The sequence below is a fragment of the Cryptomeria japonica genome, chromosome 3, assembly GCF_030272615.1.
Source record: "Cryptomeria japonica chromosome 3, Sugi_1.0, whole genome shotgun sequence".
Classification (NCBI taxonomy): Eukaryota; Viridiplantae; Streptophyta; class Pinopsida; order Cupressales; family Cupressaceae; genus Cryptomeria; species Cryptomeria japonica.
In genome coordinates this window covers 949,022,307-949,041,503 of record NC_081407.1, presented here as the reverse complement: position 1 = coordinate 949,041,503, position 19,197 = coordinate 949,022,307, and the positions used below count along the sequence as shown (strand labels likewise).

The 19,197-nt window shown below is 36.8% G+C and overlaps 1 protein-coding gene across 3 annotated transcripts in view; it reads left to right on the top strand.

The window, feature by feature from the left end:
- Positions 1-16,951, top strand: part of LOC131038933 (OVARIAN TUMOR DOMAIN-containing deubiquitinating enzyme 2) — a 90,758-nt gene extending 73,807 nt beyond the window's left edge. Inside the window, exons 4-9 of one of the 3 annotated variants that reach the window (XM_057971542.2) lie at positions 15,406-15,497; positions 15,653-15,715; positions 15,854-15,972; positions 16,095-16,170; positions 16,285-16,340; positions 16,491-16,951. In XM_057971542.2, the coding sequence (XP_057827525.2) occupies positions 15,406-15,497; positions 15,653-15,715; positions 15,854-15,972; positions 16,095-16,170; positions 16,285-16,338 (404 nt within the window). In that variant the 3' untranslated portion in view covers positions 16,339-16,340; positions 16,491-16,951. Of the gene's footprint in view, positions 1-15,405; positions 15,498-15,652; positions 15,716-15,853; positions 15,973-16,094; positions 16,171-16,284; positions 16,386-16,490 lie in introns of all 3 variants that reach the window. The other 2 variants (XM_057971541.2, XM_057971540.2) reach the window with 2 other exon arrangements.
- Positions 16,952-19,197: the final 2,246 nt, after the last annotated feature.

Genomic DNA, 19,197 nt, shown 5'->3' with positions numbered 1-19,197 from the left:
CTTTAGTCCTTCCTTGTACACTGTGGCCGAGCAATTTTCTTTGCAACACCATAAATTTGCAATTTTTCGAATTTAGAGCCAGTCATGCCCTCCAATACCTTTCCATGCATTCACAAAGTGCAGTGAGATGTCTCATGCCTATTGTATATCAAACAATCGTCTAGGAATGCCTTGAAATTCCCCACCGACATCTTCTCAAAAATGTGTAATATTATCCGTTGGTAGGTAGCCAGAGCGTTGCACAAGTCGAACGAGATCTTGTTGTATGCATACAGTCCTACCACAAAGGTAGTCTTCAATTTGTCTTCTTCGACAATGCTTATCTGGTTGTACTGCGAGAACGCGTCCATGGAGTATATTTCGTGGCCTACAACCTCTTCGAGTATGGTGTTGGTGAATGGGATTGGGAAGGGATCTTTAATCGTCACTACATTAAGACACCTGAAGTCTACACAAATCCTTATTTGATTTGCTTCCTTCTTGAGAGAGATGACAATTGGCGAGACCCACTCACTAGTTTCCACCTTAAAGATTATACCCGCCTCCAACATCTTTTTCAATTTCTTTGTGTACCTTAGCGGTGTAGTTTTTGTTCATTTGGTAGGGACTCTTCTGTACAAGTTGTGCACCCGGTACAAGGGGGATTCTATGTATGCACAACACTAGTGGTATCCCCTTTAGATCCTTATATGTCCATGCAAAAGTGTCCTTGTACTCCTGGAATATCTTGAATGCAATCACCTTTAGTATGGGGTTCTAGTCGTCACCAACCAATATCACCTTCGAGTTGTCTTCATTGTCTAGATTTACCTTCTTCACACTTGGCTCTTCGTACTTTATGATCTTGTCTCTTTCAAAATGGTGCACTGATGTGTCATCCACTCGTGCCACTCCCTCCTTATACTCTTCATGCTCGGGAGGAAAGCAAGCACTCTCTATACTCTTGTCAACTTCCTCAATCTCCCTAATCTATACCATGTTGTACTCGAGTGGAAGACTTCATAGTCCTCCATCTGCTAGTGAAATAACCCATCGAGGGAACTTGTTTCATCCTCCAAGCAATCTTCCAATTCAAGTACATTATCAATAGGTTCTATTACCCTCCGCCCTTCATCTATCCCAGGATCTCCATCTTCAGGTTCTAAATGGAAGGATGCCAGTTCTTTGCTCACTGCCTGATTCCTCAAGTCGATGATGTACTATCTCCCTTCACTCCCAACCCCTCCTGAGGAGAGCGTCATATGCCTTCTTCTGCAATGGGATAACTACGAAAACTAGGAAGAAGTATTGTGTGCCAATTGTAACATTTTGTACCCACCAAATGGAAAGTTGGTGGCTAGAGTGTTGGCTTCCCCAGACATTTACATGTTTCCTCTGGTAATATACATTGACACTCGAGCCTCCGTCAACGATGGTGTTTGTCAACTTCTTGCCCATTATCTCCATCTCGACGATGGCTCTTATTGCTAGTAACATGGGATCAATGGCCAGGCCACCTGATTATTTCACTATTGGTTTCCATCTGTGGCTTGCATTGTTCCTGGCAAAGTGTGTCTTCACTGAGTATATTGGTGATTGCCATTTTCAATTGTGGCATGGTTTGTAGAAGATCGATCGGTTATCCTAACAGATATTGTGGTTTGCGGCACTTGTCTTACTATGTTCTTTTCAAACTCCAACCGTAGTGGAGTATAGGTGGCTTCATTTAAGGCTCTTCTTTCATCCACCACTACCCATTCCACATTAGCTTTGGCAACCCGAAGTCTTTCCTTCTCCATGCGGAGATCTAGATATATTGCTTTCTTTGTTTGCAGCTTGGTGATCACCAGCACTTCTTCCTCTGGCTGTTCCATTTCCAGCATGTTTACCCCTTTCTATATGGGTAGTCGACGTCTTCGCGGTTCTCGGGTCCACACCACTTGCACAACATGCCTACATTGTTTTGATCGCTTTGGCACTCTCGAGCCAAGTGACCCCATTCATTACATTTTCGACATTGTATCATGGGTCTTCCCTTTGCATCACATTGTATTCTACTCTCTGGCCCACTATTATTATTATTATTATTATTATTATGGTGGTTATTGTTCCCTCACCTGTTGTTACAGTATCTGCCAGGTGATGCATTAGAATTGGTAGGTAGTTTTGGTGGTGTGGTCGAAGGGGTTGCTTGTTCCCCTTGGGCAAAGAGCACTTGTGCGCTTCTTGATTTTAAGTTCTATGGGCATTTCTTGATGGAATGTCCCAATACTTGCTAGATGTCGCAAAATAGTTTCTTTAGATAGGTTGTTTTTGTGTGACCTACCTTACAGTCAATGCACCACATTTCCTTGTGCTTCTTTAGCCTTCCTTCTTAGCCTTTAACTCCATCGTTCATAGCATATCCCATTTGAGGGCTTGTATTGTTTTGGACTTGCCGACACTGCTATTATCCTCTATGCTTTCATCATCACTTGCTTTTTTCTTTCCCCATGATTGTTTACTTTTGCTTTCAATCTTTCAATATCCATTGCCCGATTGTAAGCATTGGCATACGAGGATAGGGGTACCACCTTCATCTTCTTCCTTAGTGAGGGGATCAGTCTCTCATTGAACCACTGTTTTTGCAACCCATCAGCTAGCTGATTCTCCATTTTTCCCAGTAACTCTTTGAGCCTACAATTAAAAGCTTGCACATTTTCATGCTTCCCCTATTTGGTGTTATAAATTTTAGCCACAAATTTATTGTCATCCCTTAGGAGTTTCAGTTCCTCTTGGAATGCATCTTTAGGCTATCCCACGATGCCGTGTGTTTCTCATCTAACTCTGAACACTAGTCAATTACCACTCCCCTTAATGTTGCGGGAAATGACCTTAACCAATAGTCCCTATCATCCTAACCACTTGCCAACCATATGATTTCACATGTCTTGCAATGTCTTGTGACATCCTCCGATCAATTTCCAGTGAACTTGGGAAGTTTCTGCCTATCCACACTTGGACTCGCCGAGGGGGTCACCATTGTCCTCAATCGGTGTGTATTGTGTGCTTAGGACCAAATTGGACTGTTTTTCTCTCGACGTTCTAGTGCTTCACTTGCACTCTCAACCACGTGCGAGCCCTCTATGCATCCACCGTTTGTGTCCTCTACACCTTGGCTACCTTCCTCATTCCTAGACTCCCTTCTCAGTGTCTTTGGCCTAGGCCCCCCTATTCTCAATCCCTCTACTATAAGAAAGTTCTCAATACAGTGCAAAAAGATTTCAAATATTTTGGCAACCTCATCCCTAATATTTCGTCTTCCATCTTCTACATCATGTACCAATTGTATGGACAAGCTACTTTCTGTGGACTCGCTCCTGACATCTTGGTCCGACACTGATTGTATGCACTAGTTGGCTACTTGGTTTGCAATGTTTTTGTCTACTTCATTCAAGAGTGGTTGGTTCTTGGAAACTTCCTCCACTCACTCCACGTACAAGGTGTTGTGTCCCCTTCACTGCACAGTTGTCTCTCCCGACTGCGGACTATGTTATCCCTCGACAATTCTCCCTAATCGCCGCCATTTGTCACTTTGTTCCTTGATCCAAAGAGATCTTCTCACCAATCCCTCTCCTTCCTCTCAAGTGCTTTTAGTATGTCATATATCCTTGTTTGGCTGTAGGGGCATTAATTGCTAGAGGTACTACGCTTACTTGTATCCCGCTCTTTTTCCTCCCCACGATTTCTTTCCTCGTAGCACTATAGTATTTGTTGTCAACATTGCTCCCAGTTTCTGTTCTCTCGTAGGTCTTGGAGGGTGATGAGATTATGTGCCAACATCACTATTAGGTTGTCTCTTATGACGCTCTTAGGGACCTCGTGCTCACAAGCCTCCCTTCGAACGTTGTAGTTGACAGATACTTCCCACAAGTATACTAGATCTTGCATCAACTCATCCTACCTAGGGTTGTCCTATTCTTCAAATGTGTCTGGTCATTCGATCGACTAACCCATTACTCTGTCATCATTCTTTGTCACTTAGATTTCCAGGTTCGTATCGGCAATAGTGCCAAAATGTTTACTCCTGAATGGAACTAGTTTAGATTATGCAAAGTAAACAATAGATAGAATTCACATCATATAGTAAGGTAACATAATAGTAATAAACAATAAAACATGGCTAGAAAGATATATCTTTTTATTCCAAATGTAATGTGTACAATCAATAATAATAGTTTCCAAGACAACCATGAAGTACATATAGTACCTGGCAATTATTGTCGACAACTACTCGGAAACAAATGTCATTACATTGCCAATTATTACTTAACAAAACATTATTTATTTGTTGATGACTGTAGCTTCAGTCAGATTATCTAACCGATGAAGTCATATATGTGAACATTTGATATCTATCCTTTCATATAGTCTGATCGATGTATTTACCTTGATGATGTTAATCATAACATGATTATGAATAATCATGTATATATATATTTAATGATATATATGGATATATATAATTAAATATATACATACATGATTATGATCATTTTATATAAATCATGTAATTCTGGAGACAATTATAATCATCATTGCGAATCACCAATCTGCCTGTGATTGAATGATAAAGTGAATCGATCATACCTTGGATCGATTAAAGATCATATTATGTGCTTAATCATTAATGAAGTCGATTACGTGAATCGACTAATCTGATTATGTATTGATCACATTATATTATATTATGATCATTAATAATGTTGATTATGTAAATCGACTAATCTGATTATGTATCGATTATGGAAATCGATTATACATTAAACTAACTATGTATTAATTGTATCATGCTGATTACACCAAATTCGATTATGAGAATCGAATTATTTATAATTGGTTATGAACATCGAATATACTGATCAATGGAATGATCAATATAATGAATCGATCATCCTGCTAAACAGATCGGTATTACTATGCTGTTTAATATCAATGATCGCGTAATCGTTCATTGCTGTTTAGTGGAGCATGTCTATTCATAGATATGTCTAATAAAAAACATATATAATATGGATGAATTCGATTCTAATGGCAAGTACAGAAATCAGTAAGTGCAAGCAAAAGATATCAAACATATTCTGATCAAATTGAATTAAGAGCATTCTCATTACTTCAGTGATAATATTGGAGACAAAGTTGGCAAATATATTCAACTATACAAAGCAACAGCAGCAAAGAAAAATTAAAATTTATCTATAAACAAATCTGATCTCTTTAACATTATTAATTATGGCAAAACTGCCAACTACATCGGCCTGCAAAATAGTTTTTTCATTGTAAATAGCTCTCAAACTTGCAAAATTACCCTAACCTCTTGAAGAGGTTTTTTGCCATTGAAAAGTGCTTTTTTAGGCGAAGTGAGGGTGGTTGGGTGACCAACAACATATTCTAGCCAAACAGTGAATATTCTATTCATAGGATCTATTGGCGTTAGTGTGAGATCAGCAAACCAACCGCCCAACTAGCTTGCCCTTCTTCCTTTGAGTTTTCATTTTAGAAGTCCAACTTTAGAAGGCTAACTTAGTCATCCAACCTCCATTTTTTTATTTGGGGCAGAATTTTGCAAGCTTTACAATGGTACAAACAGCTCTTATTTTGATGTCTAATTTTTCAAAAAAATGTAGAATCTTATAGGTGTTGTTGAGTAGTTCTCATTTTGGGAAATTCTAAGGCTTCATCTGGGCTCCTACAGTAACATTTTTGCTGCAGTTATTTTTAAAAGTGCATAATTTTTCTTGCACCTTGTAATGGTATGATCATATTGATCTCATTTTATCAAAATAATGTACTTATATTTTTGACGTCAAATTTGTCATTTTCATGTACTAAGATCAAGACCACTTTGCTATTTTTGGCAAGTGGTATCTAATCTCACTAATTAGAAACTGTCAAATCATACTTGTTGGGAGATCATTGATTAAGTGAATTTAGGGGGAATTTTTTGTGGTTGTGGTTGCATTCCTTTTGATTTGTGTTCTTTCTTTCTTATTTCATCATGGAGCAAGTGGTATTTGTCATTGCACTAATTATAAAGTGCCAAATCATACTTGTTAGGGGGATCGTTGATTAAGTGAATTGGGGGGGGAATTTTCTTATGGTTGTGGTTGCATTCCTTTTGATTTGTGTTCTTTCTTTCTTATTTCATCATGGAACAATATTTGGTTCTACTTCTAATACCTTATAACATGAAAATATGAAATGAACAAATTGCTAAGAGATAAGAAGTTGTATAGAATAGTTCATGGACTTGATGGTGAACGAACTAATGAGAAAGTTTAAGGGAATAAGTCGTTGAATAGTTGCAAAGAAGCCATTGGCTATTTTTGCTTGTATGCCTCTCTTGAGATGTTTCACATTGAGCACTTGGATACATCTATGGCTATGTAGAATGCATTATCAAAAATGCTTGGGCAAATAAATGAAAATCAAGGACATTTGTTGGAAAATGAAATAATAAGTCTTAATCCATGTAATTTTGACAGTATACAGGACTTCATCACCAAATTCGAGTCACTAAGAACACAAACAAAGGATTGTGAAATTGAAAAATTAGATACATGATTGGTACTAAGTGTTCTCTCAAAGCTAGGACTTGACTATTCAATGTTGGTATCTACTTTCTATGCTACAGAAGGCCTTTGGGAGTGAGTTTGAGATGCCTTCTTTTGAGAGTTTTACTATGCAACTCACCAAGGAGCAAGACAAGCTTATTCAAATGGGTTCTTTGTAGTCTTCAAAATCACAAGCCTTGATTGCAGAGGTTGAGAATGCTTCTAGTGGCAAAGATAGGAAACTGAACAAGCTTAAGAACACACAATCCACATCTACTTTGCTTACTTGTGCGTATTGCTAGAAATCAGGACATGAAGAACATTATTGTTATAAGGACATTGATGAATTGAAACATATCCTTGAGAAGAAAAGAATCAGTTTGGCTTCTAGAATGTCTTCTTCAGTTTCTTCTTTTCATTCAAAACAGTTAGAATTTGATAAGGAAAAGGACCATATTATTGTAAGAAGTAAAAACAAAGAACAAGCTCTTTGTGCTTCTATAGTCATGGATCAAGGAGATGGCTTCTAGCTATTGGAACTTCTCATAATATTGGGAATGATACCTTCAATGATGTTTTTGTAATGACCCTTTCTTGCATGTAAGCAAATTTGTGGTCATTAGCTTATTTCCCATATTTTCTCGTAAGCTAATTGGCATTAAAAAGGGGAAAAGTAAATTAAATAATTAAGTGAAGTTGTCAAAAGTATTCTTATATTTTAAATTGAAAGCTAAGTTACCGGTTTGGGTTCGGATTCGGGTACGGATAAAATTCTTGGGTACGGGTTCGTCCGTAAATATATACATATATTAATTATAAATTTATATTATATATATGTTCAATATATACAATCCATACAAATATAAAATATACAATGTGACTTTCCATATATAAATCATAAATCCATAATTGTCAATGCTAATAAATATTCATATATCGCAAATGTTATCAGTAAACTAATAACTAAAGTCTAATATCATATTCATAATTTGCAAAAAAGATAATATTCAAGTTTCAAGTTTCAACTGATTCAAGTTTCAAAATGTGAATATATCATGACACAATAAAAATTCAAATTACAAGCTATCTATGGGATTTAAATTCCATATTCATCTTCATCTGAACCATCCAACCCAAGCCCAAGGTCATCAAGTGGTTCAAATCCAACATCAATTGAACCACTATCGAATGGAATGTCACTCCCACTAGCCAAGTCTCTCTCAAGTTCCGTAGCTGCCTCGTCTATAGAGACTTGGGCAAGTTGTGCAACTGCAGCATCTAAATCAGCACACTCAGGGGCTAGATCCCAATTCCTTGTTGCACCCACATTATATTCAGGGTCCTTATGTGACAACAAACGAAGGTTGGAGTGTACGTAGACCAAATCCTCAGCTCTCTTTGCACCCAAACGATTATGTTTGACTAAGTGGATGAAGGAGTATGTACTCCAATTCCGCTCAATTGAAGAAGAACTTGCAACCTGTTAAAAATTAAAACAAAATTAGAAATTTATAAATTATAAAATAAAAATATGATAGCATCAAATGGAATTGGAAAACTATAAAAATAAAAAGATACATATTTGGGAGAGAAGTTTAATTGCAAGAGGCTACAAGTAAACGGAGCCTTGAGCATGTACATACCACCACTCATCAGCATCCATCCCATATCTAGCATTGAGAGCTACAACATCATGAGTTTTTGTGGATACAAATTGGCCAAACTCCTTCATGACAACATTTCTTGTCTCCTCATCTTGATATATCTTTTTAAAGGCAGCTCTATAGCCAGAAGCAACTTTTGCATCTCTATATGGTGGTACCCTCCTTGGTGTTGCAAGCATCTCTACACTATAAAATTTTGGTGTCAAAGCAAATGCTAAGAGATGTAAGGGATTGGTCATCTTGTTCCAACGGTCAACAATAATATTCTACACAACTTTGAAAAACGTTTCCGTTGGGTCATTTACTTTTCTTTTTATTACTTCTCTTATTTTCTCCACCATGCAATCCATGCCATCATAAATCTCACCCAAACATGGGCAATCAGTATCAGCATATCTAATCATGCTCATGATGGGCTCAGTGAAATTCAAAACATATTCCACATTATCCCACCATTTCTCATCAAGGATCAATGCTCTTACTTTTAGAGCTCTTTCTGTCTGGGCTTGCTTCCATACACTCCACAATCCGTTGATGACCATAGAACTCAAGGCCTCTCGCACCTTCACAAGTCGCCTTAAGACGAGTGTGTCAAATGCAAATCGTGTTTCAACTACCTAACATGACATAAAAAAATACACAGCATATATCAATTATAAAAAATAAAAATATTAAAAATTAAAAAATAAAATTTAAATTAGTAATTACCTTCAACAACTCCAACTTGGAGAAGGTCCTAAAAATGGCTTGTGACATTGATGATTAGTCACAAACATTTGAATCTCCTCGCCCTCCTCGTACAGTTTTTTCACCCAATCAATTTGTGTGCCAATCTTTTGCATGATTAAATTGAGTGAGTGGATTGCACATGGTGTCCAAAAGATGTGACCGTATGTAGCCTCCACTATAGTCCCCGCTGCCCTACAATTTTTAGCATTGTCCGTTATGACTTGGACAACATTTTGAGGCCCCACCATGTCAATGCATTCTATGAGGATATTGGCAATGAAACTTGCATCTTTCACTTGCCCCTCACAATCCACCGCTTTCAAAAACATTGCCCCTTTAGGGCACACTGCTATAACATTGATCAATGGCCTATTTTTACAATCTTTCCATCCATTAGAAACGATGGTCAAACCTGTTTCCGGCCATGTATCTTTGATGACTTTCAACTGTGACTCTACAGATGCTTTCTCCTTTGCCAATAAGGTGGTTCTCACCTTTTCATACCCTGGACAAACATAATCAAAAGGTGTGTTGCAAAGGGTATGTACCATGTCCCGAAAGTAAGGTGATCTAACAAGGTTGAAAGGAAGCCCATTGCCATAAAGGCAACACCCAATGCTCTGATCTGCACAATCTCTCATTTCATTTTTGAAGGTAGTATCCAATGGGCCTCTTTTCCGTGAAGCCACAACATTTTGATTCTCTAGTGGAGCAACTAGTGGTTTTGGCATGAAAGGATGCGAACCGGCTGGTCTTGTGGAGCCAATACTACTAGAAGGCCTCGTAGTCTTCGAGCTTGACTGGACAAGAGGATGATCAATCTTTGCTTTGCCACTTCTCCTATCAGCTTCCTCTTGTTCTCTAATATATTCCAAAACTAGAGCTTTTGACAGCCCCTTGCCATCTGATCCCTTACAAAATTTTATTCCACGCCCAGGGATGAAACAAAGGTGGCCTTTTACTCGATAGTATGAGCTGGTATACTCAGTGCCACAATGGTTACACTTCCAAACAAAACCCCCACCACCAGACACTTGCTTGATCATTGTTGTATAATGCCAAAGTGGTGAATCTTGATCAATTTTAAAGGGGTTATTTTCAGTTCGGGTATGGGCAATTGAACTAGAGCTTGCACTTGCACTTTCAATTTCAGCCATTATGTACGATTATATGAATAATGCACCTAAAATAAAAAGAGAAAACACAACATTATTGAAAAAAATTGATAAAATTTCGGCATTATAACCCCATACTCTGCATACAAAGTGTTAAAAAATATACAAAACTTATGTTTAAAAATTTAGAAAAACTTTTTTTAAAAAATTAAAAAACTTTAAAAAAAACTTTAAAAAATTCTTGAAAACTTGTAAAAAAATCAGATTCACTCACCTTTGATGGCTAAATCTTCCCTCCAGCGATTCCTATGCCTTTTATGCATGTCTCACATCTTCATAGTCTCTACCTTTGAAGAAAAATGCAAAAACTAAGAAACCTGGCTTTAGAGAAAATCTTCAAAAATGCAAATAGAATGAGTTGAATGAATGTTTTGATGCATGAAATGCATCATAAAGGGGCGAAGTAGGGTTTAATTATTTAAAAACTATTTTTAAAGTCCTTTTTTTATTGTTTTTTGACGCGTGGGCCCCGTTTCTGGGAACTCGCAGGCCTGGGTTCACCCGGGTCCTCTTGGGAAGGACCCGGGTGGAACCCAGGTCGAACCCAGGCCAGACCAAGACCAGGCACGAACCAGGATCCGGACCCAAGCCAAAAGGACAAGAACTGGTAACTTAGATTGAAAGCTATCTTAATTATTTAAAAAGTGAAAAGTGACTTTAAGTTGTGCAAAAAGGAGGTGACAGGTTCAAGGGGGGAAAAGGTGGTCATTCTACACACTTTAAAATGATTTAAAAATATTAAAGTGAATATGGAGCCAAAAGAAATTAATATATTATTCAACAAGAAAAGTTATAAAAGGAGTTGTGAAGAGAAAAGAATTACCATTTTTCATATCTGCTTTTGCTTTGAGGAGATCTGAGAGTTTCTTATTTCTCGAGGACAAAAACCCTCCTAACTGGATTTAGTGATTCCATCCTAAGTCACAGATGTGCCTGCCAGTAAATATTTTTCAGTTTGTTGTAGAAGATGGACATTTTTTATGTGTTTTGATATTGTGATTTCTCATCTCCCTGATGTTTTTGAAGGGACTGAAGTGAATTTGATGGTACAAGCAAGCCGTACCCTTGCTGCCTGCTCTTGTACTGATATAATGTTTAAAGTTGTTTTAGTTTAATGTCATCTTTATGCCATTTGGGTTTTCCATGACATTTCATTGCATGCGTACAAGCTTGAAAGAGGTGAAGGACATTGGTGGAGGCCATACCAAATACTCGCTGGTCGTACCATGTGAGTAGGGGGCATGAGAATGTAGAGTTTAAGTGCTCCCTTTTAGGAGTTGTTCTCTATTGAAAATGTGACAAAAATTCTTCCAACAGCATACCATTAAGAAGCTTGAAACAACAACAATGACAAAAATGCCCCATTTTAGTTTAGGGAAACCTTGGAAGGGGAAAACCCTAGCTTTGAAGATCCAACTACTCTTCAAACTAAATCAGTCAAGTACAATAAGGATGATGTATGTAGATCTAAACACAACCAACACAGCTTCTCAACTGGTTACGAGAGCTTAACCACACACCACAGTGTTGTTATGTTCCAATATCCTTTTCAAATGTCCAAGAATGCAAAAATATACTTGCTTTGTTGGTAAATGTGAGTGGCAACCCATGTGCAAGCATGAAACATTTCTAATTTAGTGTCCACACACTCAAGACTAGAGGCACACTAAACATGTGATGTCCCATTTTTACGCCATCTTGTTCTACTAGTGTTGACCATTTTTTTAGGGTTTTCTTTGGGTTTTCAAGTGTGCAGGAACTATTCGAGTGTTCTTGGTGAGCTCAGTTTTCAATTTCAATGGGTTTCAATAGCAGTTGCTAATTATAGTAAGTGCTTGCATGGCAACAATCTTTCTGGATTTTTTTGGGTTTGTTCTGTTTGGTCCTTGGAGAATACTACTTTTTATAGCAAGTGCTTGCAATCTTTTCGTTTTTTTTTGGGTTTGTTCTCTTTGGACCTCAGAGAACACTGCTATTTATAGTAAGTGCTTGTATGGCACTGATCTTTCTAGGTTAACCTGGGTTTGTTCTCTTTGGTTCTCGGAGAACATTGCTATTATAGAAGTGTTTGCATGACATCGTTTTTTGGGCATTTTTGTGGGTTTGTTCTCTTTGGTTCTCAAAGAACACTGCTGTTTATACTATGTGCTCGTGCTGGCATCAATTATCATCTTCCAACTTCATTTGTTTTCCGCATGTTTGGTTCTCCATTTTTGATGTCTTGGCAAGTTCCCAAAAGGTGATTGGAATTAATTTTAAATATTTACACTTAAGTATTAAAGCAGCGTTTTATTATTAACTTAAGTGTTAAATATTTTGTAAGTAAATGTTCATGAGTTGGATGCCTAGGTTGTAGGGACTAAAGTTGTTTTAAATAGGTGTTATGGGGGCCTTTCAAAGGGAAATAAAATATTTAGAATTTGAATGCCCTAGTTTCCCTCCAAACTCTATATTTTGGAGTTTGGGCTCTCATTTCTTCATTCTAAATTTGCACATATATTGAGATGCTATCGAAATGAGCTTTGGAGTTCTTGGGATTGTTGAGGACAAAAACCTTTTGCAATTTGTTTGTTTTTGGTCGTGAAGGACCCACCCTAGATGGTTTACTGTTTCAATCAGAGTACACATGTTTGCTTGAGATTTTGGTGATAAGGGTTTGTGAAAAATAAAGATTTATGAGGTCTTTGAGTTTGCCTTCAGAGTTTTGGTGTGATTTGATAATTTTTGGACTGCTGTTTGAATTTGGTTCGTTTCTCCAAGAATATTGACTTTTTGCTTCTTGTTATAGATGTTTTGCTCTTTCTACAGCTGGGCGACCAAGATTGATAGGTTTTTTGCAATGTTTCATGAGATATTGAATTTTCTAGAGAAATTGTCCTTCCCAGGCATGCTGTATAGATTGAGGTGACATTGAAATTCATGCTAGTACTTTTGGGAGTTGAAAAAGGCTGTAAATTTCTTCTCAGAAGTGGATCCCTTGGTCTAAGGTACCTTTGTTTGCAATTTAGGACAGTTTTGTGAAGTGATTGAGTTATGAATTTTTTTATCAAAATTGCCCCTGCTGGAGCAGCGCCTAATTCCTATAGCAGAAGTTTTGAGTGGACAGATTTATCTTTTTCAATCTGATTCAAGAGATTGACCCTACGGAAGATACTTCATTTTGTTAATGTGTGGTTTGTCATGGACATCTCACTCTTTGTGGCGGTTATTAGATGAGACACTGATGATTCCCCACTTTAATCCTGCTGTTCACCGTTCATTATTAGTGAATGAAATAATATTTCAAATCATAAGATTATTGATTTGGTTGAATTTCACAAATATGTGACAAGTCTGTGAAGAGCTTTCAGTTTTGGTTCAGTGAATTTCAGCATACACATTTGATGTTCAATGGCTGCTTCCACTGACCACAAAGATTTCAGACCTAGCATTATTGTTTGCAGCTGATTGCATGGAAATGTGTGCACAGAATGGGCATTGTAGCATTGTGAGAGAGCTTCAAAACTGTTCCATCTCAGAGCTAAAGAAAGGTTTCATCATGATAGTAAGTTTCTAAATTTGAATCAGAATGACATGGTAATGAGCTTTGTATATTCAAAAATTACACAGTTATAAATGCTATCATGGGATTGAGAATGGTTGTGTAGGAAGTGTTCTTTCTATTATGGATGTAAACCTAGCATACCCTAGCCCTCTTTTTGAGATGCATGCTGAATGTGTGGGAAAAGAACATTTTTCTCGTGATGGTTTGCTTCCTATGGCCATACATGATAGATTGACTATTTTGACATGGGGATTGACTTTGTGGATTCACCATAAGGAGAGGAGTACTATGGCAATCTAGTGGATGATGGGTTGGAGAGCCTTTTATGTTGAGACTGCAGGTATTTCCAAATTCAATTTGGATGAGATTTGTATGATAATTGGAGTAGTGTAGTAGAAGCATGGTGGAGCCACTTTAAGGGAGATTTCATATGCCTAGGATAACATGCATGGGTTGTTGAGGATTAAAGTGTTGCATATTTTTTCATTGATGTCAAAGGATGATATTTAAGGCTGTACATTTTCTGGAGGATTACTCAAAGTAATAGAAAATTGAAATGAGCTACCTGGTTGTCTGGTTGAGCTACTTGCCTACCTGGTTGAGCTACTTGTCTACTTGCTTGAGCTACTTGCTTGTCTAGTTGAGCTACCTGGTTGTTTGGTTGAGATACTTGGCTATGTGGTTGAGCTTCTTGGGTGTCAGCATGAGTTGGATGCTTGTCCATGTCATTTAATCCCTAGTATGCATGTTCATCATTGGAAGAAAGTTTGAGAAAACTTCGATGACCCAAAATAATATTGAGCTAGAGAATAAGCATAGGAAGGTGAGGAGATTGGTTGGGATACTGCTAATGATATTTGATTATAAGCTACATTATTCAAAATGTGGCAGTGACAATTATAGTAAGGCAATGTTAGAAACCATCGACGGAAAGTATTGAGCATGTGCTGTTTGAGGTTGGCTGTTGAATTGCTCCAAACCACTTCATCTTGTATATCCTTGTTATTATGTCATAGGATTTGCGAATGTCTGTTGGTTTCAGTCTTCCTCTAAAGTTTTATATATGGTGGACCATGTATGTGTTTTATTTTGTTTTATTGCTGTGACTTAGTTCTATTTTTTATTTCAGGTTGTGTGATTTGATCCACAATGTACTTGTTATTAGCATATTCATTATATATTGAAAGGGGAGAGCGGTGATCAACATTTCTTAGAGAGAAATATTCCACACTTGGATTTTGTTTTCAAGTGTTTCTGTAACTCACTTGTGTATAGTCTGAACAATGGCATAGCACCTGTAGTTAGCAAGGAAGTATAGTGACACATAATTCTTTATTTTGATAACTTAAAAGCTTACTTGTTTTATGGATGAGGTAGATGGTGTTGGTCATCCAAGTTGGAGAAAAACCTGGATTAACTAGCTCATCAAATTGATCTGCAATAAGGCCAGTGATAGAACCGATTCAAGATATCAGACCCCTTAATGAATGCAATGGAGCTTAGGATTATATGCTAACATCTAGAGGGAATAGAAGATTAAGTGATTAACATGTTATTTATTCGAACTTCCTAAGAGGATGTCAAAGGTCATAGACCGATCATCACAAACTGGTGATACATGGCACAAAAACTCTTCACTGATGCATGATTTATTTTTGTTTAAGAAAACTAGGACCAATATGAGATTCTTCTTTCTCTTTATGTTATCCTTATTTTTGCAGGTGCCATTGAGCTTTCAATTTTAGCAGATTATTATGGTCGTGAAATTGCTGCATATGATATTCAAACAACCCGCTGTGATCTTTATGGCCAGGTATGCTCATTCATAGTAGGATTTTGTTTTAGCATGAGTAGAAGCTAAGTTAAAATGGTATTTATAAGCAAGGATTAGAGCTGGAATTGCACTGGTAATCCAAAGAAACATGACCAAAACTTTTGGGATAATTTAATGTCAATGTTGCTTGACAGGGAAAGGGCTATACAGAACGAGTCATGCTGATTTACGATGGTTTGCATTATGATGCTTTAGCTGTATGGTCCAATCAACCCATTTTTGTAGTAGTAGATTCTTGGCTGGTCTTCACCTTTTTGTTCATATCAATTTTCTTTTTGGTTACAAACTCCGCAAACATTAGTGACATGGGTAGATATTAATCCTTTTGGTTGCAGATGACCCCTTCCAAGAATGCCCCAGAAGAAGTTGACCAAACAATTTTCCCCGTTGATAGAGATGGTAATATTGGTTTTGTCCAAGTGCTAGCTGAGAGCCTGATTGAAGAGACTAAAAGGTTAAATTTTATTGTTTGGAAGACACAGTCTTAAAGTATTGTGTTTTTCCTGTTATTGCTTTCAGTAGAATGAAATTTTAATTAAAATTTTGGAGAGTATTTTTACAAAAAATGGTGTGCAGGCAAAGGAATTTCACAGATACTGCAAATTTCACGTTGCGTTGTGGAGTCTGTCAGCAAGGAGTAGTTGGTCAAGCAGTATGAAATCAATTCTTACTTCTCCATAGAGTAGCATGATGTCTTCAATTTGAAAAACTATTTTCCAATGATGATTTTAAATTATTGATTTCCTCTTTTTAATGTATTTGGTAGGGAGCTGTCGAACATGCCACAGCTACTGGTCATATAAACTTCCAAGAATACTGATGGCAGGTTTTGGTTTCCCAGTAACTGTTTGGCCTCTGAGGAATCAAGTATCAGTCCACTGCTTTATTGTTGGATAATTACACATCTTTTATTGTAGATTGTGTATGATTGGAAGAGTATGATCTTATTTTTTCTTTTGTATTTCAACCCAGATGCAGGGATGGATTGAACCATACACTTTTACAGCAAGCCGAGGTGTTGATTTAGTGGAGTTTGTGTGAACAAGCCTTGTAAAGCATCATATGGTTTTCCTGTCAAAATAATGCTGTTCTCTTTTCACAGTGTTGTAGTTCTGTTGTGAAATTGTAATAAAATCAATTCTTTTTAATAAGATTAGAGACCAAAATATATTCAAGAAAACTATCGTGATGAGTCTGATGACAGGGTGATATGAAGGAAAGTACTTGCTTCAACAAAATAAGCCAAAGTTTTCTATTGTTACTGCATTCGAATGATGTCTTCTCTTGCACTACCTCATTGTTCAAGTTGGATTTCATAGTCACCATCTCTTGCCGTGCCTCTTTCCTTAAACATTATGGCAAGCAAGAGACTACATGGTGTTTAAGCAAGCAAAGTTTACTCTATCAATGAATTTTATAGGGTTAAATCTCAACTTAAGCTTTATCGTTTCATCACAGTGTTTAAATCCTATGAGATTTTCCCAAACACAAGCAAAAGCATGTAGAGATGCATTTAGTCGAAGCCACTCATCTTAAGAGTTTCTCTCCATTTGCTTAAAGTGGCTAATAGAGCTTCCTAAGAGTGTTTTATAGCTTTAAGTGCCAAACACTTTAGATAATACAATTTGTAAGTCCAATTCTTTCTAGAATATATTGGAGTGGTCCTTTGCAACCTTATTCCTTTTGCTAGGGCTCTATGGAACATCTCACTTTGGATGAGCATGACTTGACTCTTATGTAGATGCCAATGACAAAACATTTGAGATGGATGGCTTACTTTGTAAATGGCAGAAAACCCACATTATATTGTGTTGGCTTAAACTTGCTTTAAAGTTTACCAAGAAGCTCTTACTTCTCAATCCTAAAAAATATGACCATTCAAGATGATATAAAATTTCCTCTTGAGGTAAGAAATATAATGTTGATATAGCCCATTGCTATGTTAAATGTGTTGTGCAAATCTTAGTGAAAGCTTTTGTACTTAAGCATTATTAACTTCCTATAATAGGATTTGAATTTCTTTCTATCTACACTATGGTCAAAGCTCTTGGCTTCAACCATTTATGTTTTCCAACAATTTAAACTCATTTTTAAGAAACTTTTGCTTTTCTCACCTTATGGTAATAGATTTAGAGATTCAAGTTTTTTGGCTCTATTAGGAAGGGTTGTACTATAGCTTCCTTATTGTTTGTGTTAGCAAGGCATGTGCTTGGCTACTTTCTAATAGAGCCTCTAAAGCTTGAACTTGGTCAAACAAACCACTCTCCTTGTCAAGGGTTGCACTTTAGCTTGGTCAAATGAATCAATTTCCTTGCCAAGTGTCAATTGTTAAATTGTCACTTTCTTAGCTTAAGAAAAGAATGAGATTTCTTTCTTTGAAGAATGGATTTTTTAGCAAAGCTTCAAAATCCAATTGTTGAGAGCACTCAATATTGTTTTGATGCAAGGACCCTTGTCTTGACCAAGTGTTTGCAAATTATATGTAAGTATACAAGTCGTATTTCAAACTACATTTTCTAAATGAAATGCAAATCAAATCTAATTTGGGGATCTCACATATATTAGAAGATAATGATAAGAGAAAACGCTAAGTCTACTTGTTGTGGAAAATATATCCTACTTATCAATTGATGAGCTAAAGGGGCTCTATAATAAATGTTTCATAAGGCACGACACTTGCTGAAGGTTTTTGCAAATGGAGTTGCAAGCTAAGTGGGTTTAAATTTGGAGGAAACTCCATGGTTAAGCACGCTTGACTTGGAGTAGTATTTGGATGGGTGACCTCTCGGGGAGGCCAAATGCTTCACCTCTGTGAGCATCACCTAGATGCAATGAGTGCTAAGTGGACCATTCATTCTCATGAGAGATGGGTTCTTGTTAATATTACTCATGAAACATGGGTCAATGAGTTTGACTCGAAAACTACACAATTGAATCTTGATAGAAATATCATTATTTGATTTGTTGTGGAAAATATCTCCTACCTATCAACCAAGTCTACTTGCAAATCAATGAGGGAAATTGCCTCAAATGTAACACGTTGAAGTGTAATACTTTTGTGAATTAAAACATATTAAGAATAGCAGTCACAACATCATACTTAATTGAGTCAAAACTTAAAAAATAAACAACGCAAACATAAAAGACAAGCAAGCCCCTTCCTAATCATTTTAATTATTGGATCACAAACTCACTCTCACAACTCTTTTATTATTATAAATAGGTAAGTCATCATGGGACAATTGAATTGTGAATCAACTATTGACATAGGAATTTGAATTCAAGACTAACCTACCACTTGCCTATAACTAGGGATTTATATAGATACTAATGGTGGCATTTAGTTATAGCAATAGCTACAATATCAATGTTACCTTTACCAAGAGACAAATAAATCCTAAACAACCTAATAGCAACTCATTACAATAGGCTTGTCTTTTAACTATCTTTACAAAAGTGGCTCTCCCCTTTGTTGGTTATCAATCAACCATTTATCACTTGTATTGTTGTGCAATGAGTATAATCTATTTGGAGCATTCTTATATGGAACATTGCATAAGAAAACGGTTGATTTAGATAGCTCAACAATGACCTTTCATGATAGAGTTGTCTTCCATTGCAAGTTTACCAACTTTTATGTAAAACAATTGTTCTAATTGGTTTTTCATGTCTAGCACAA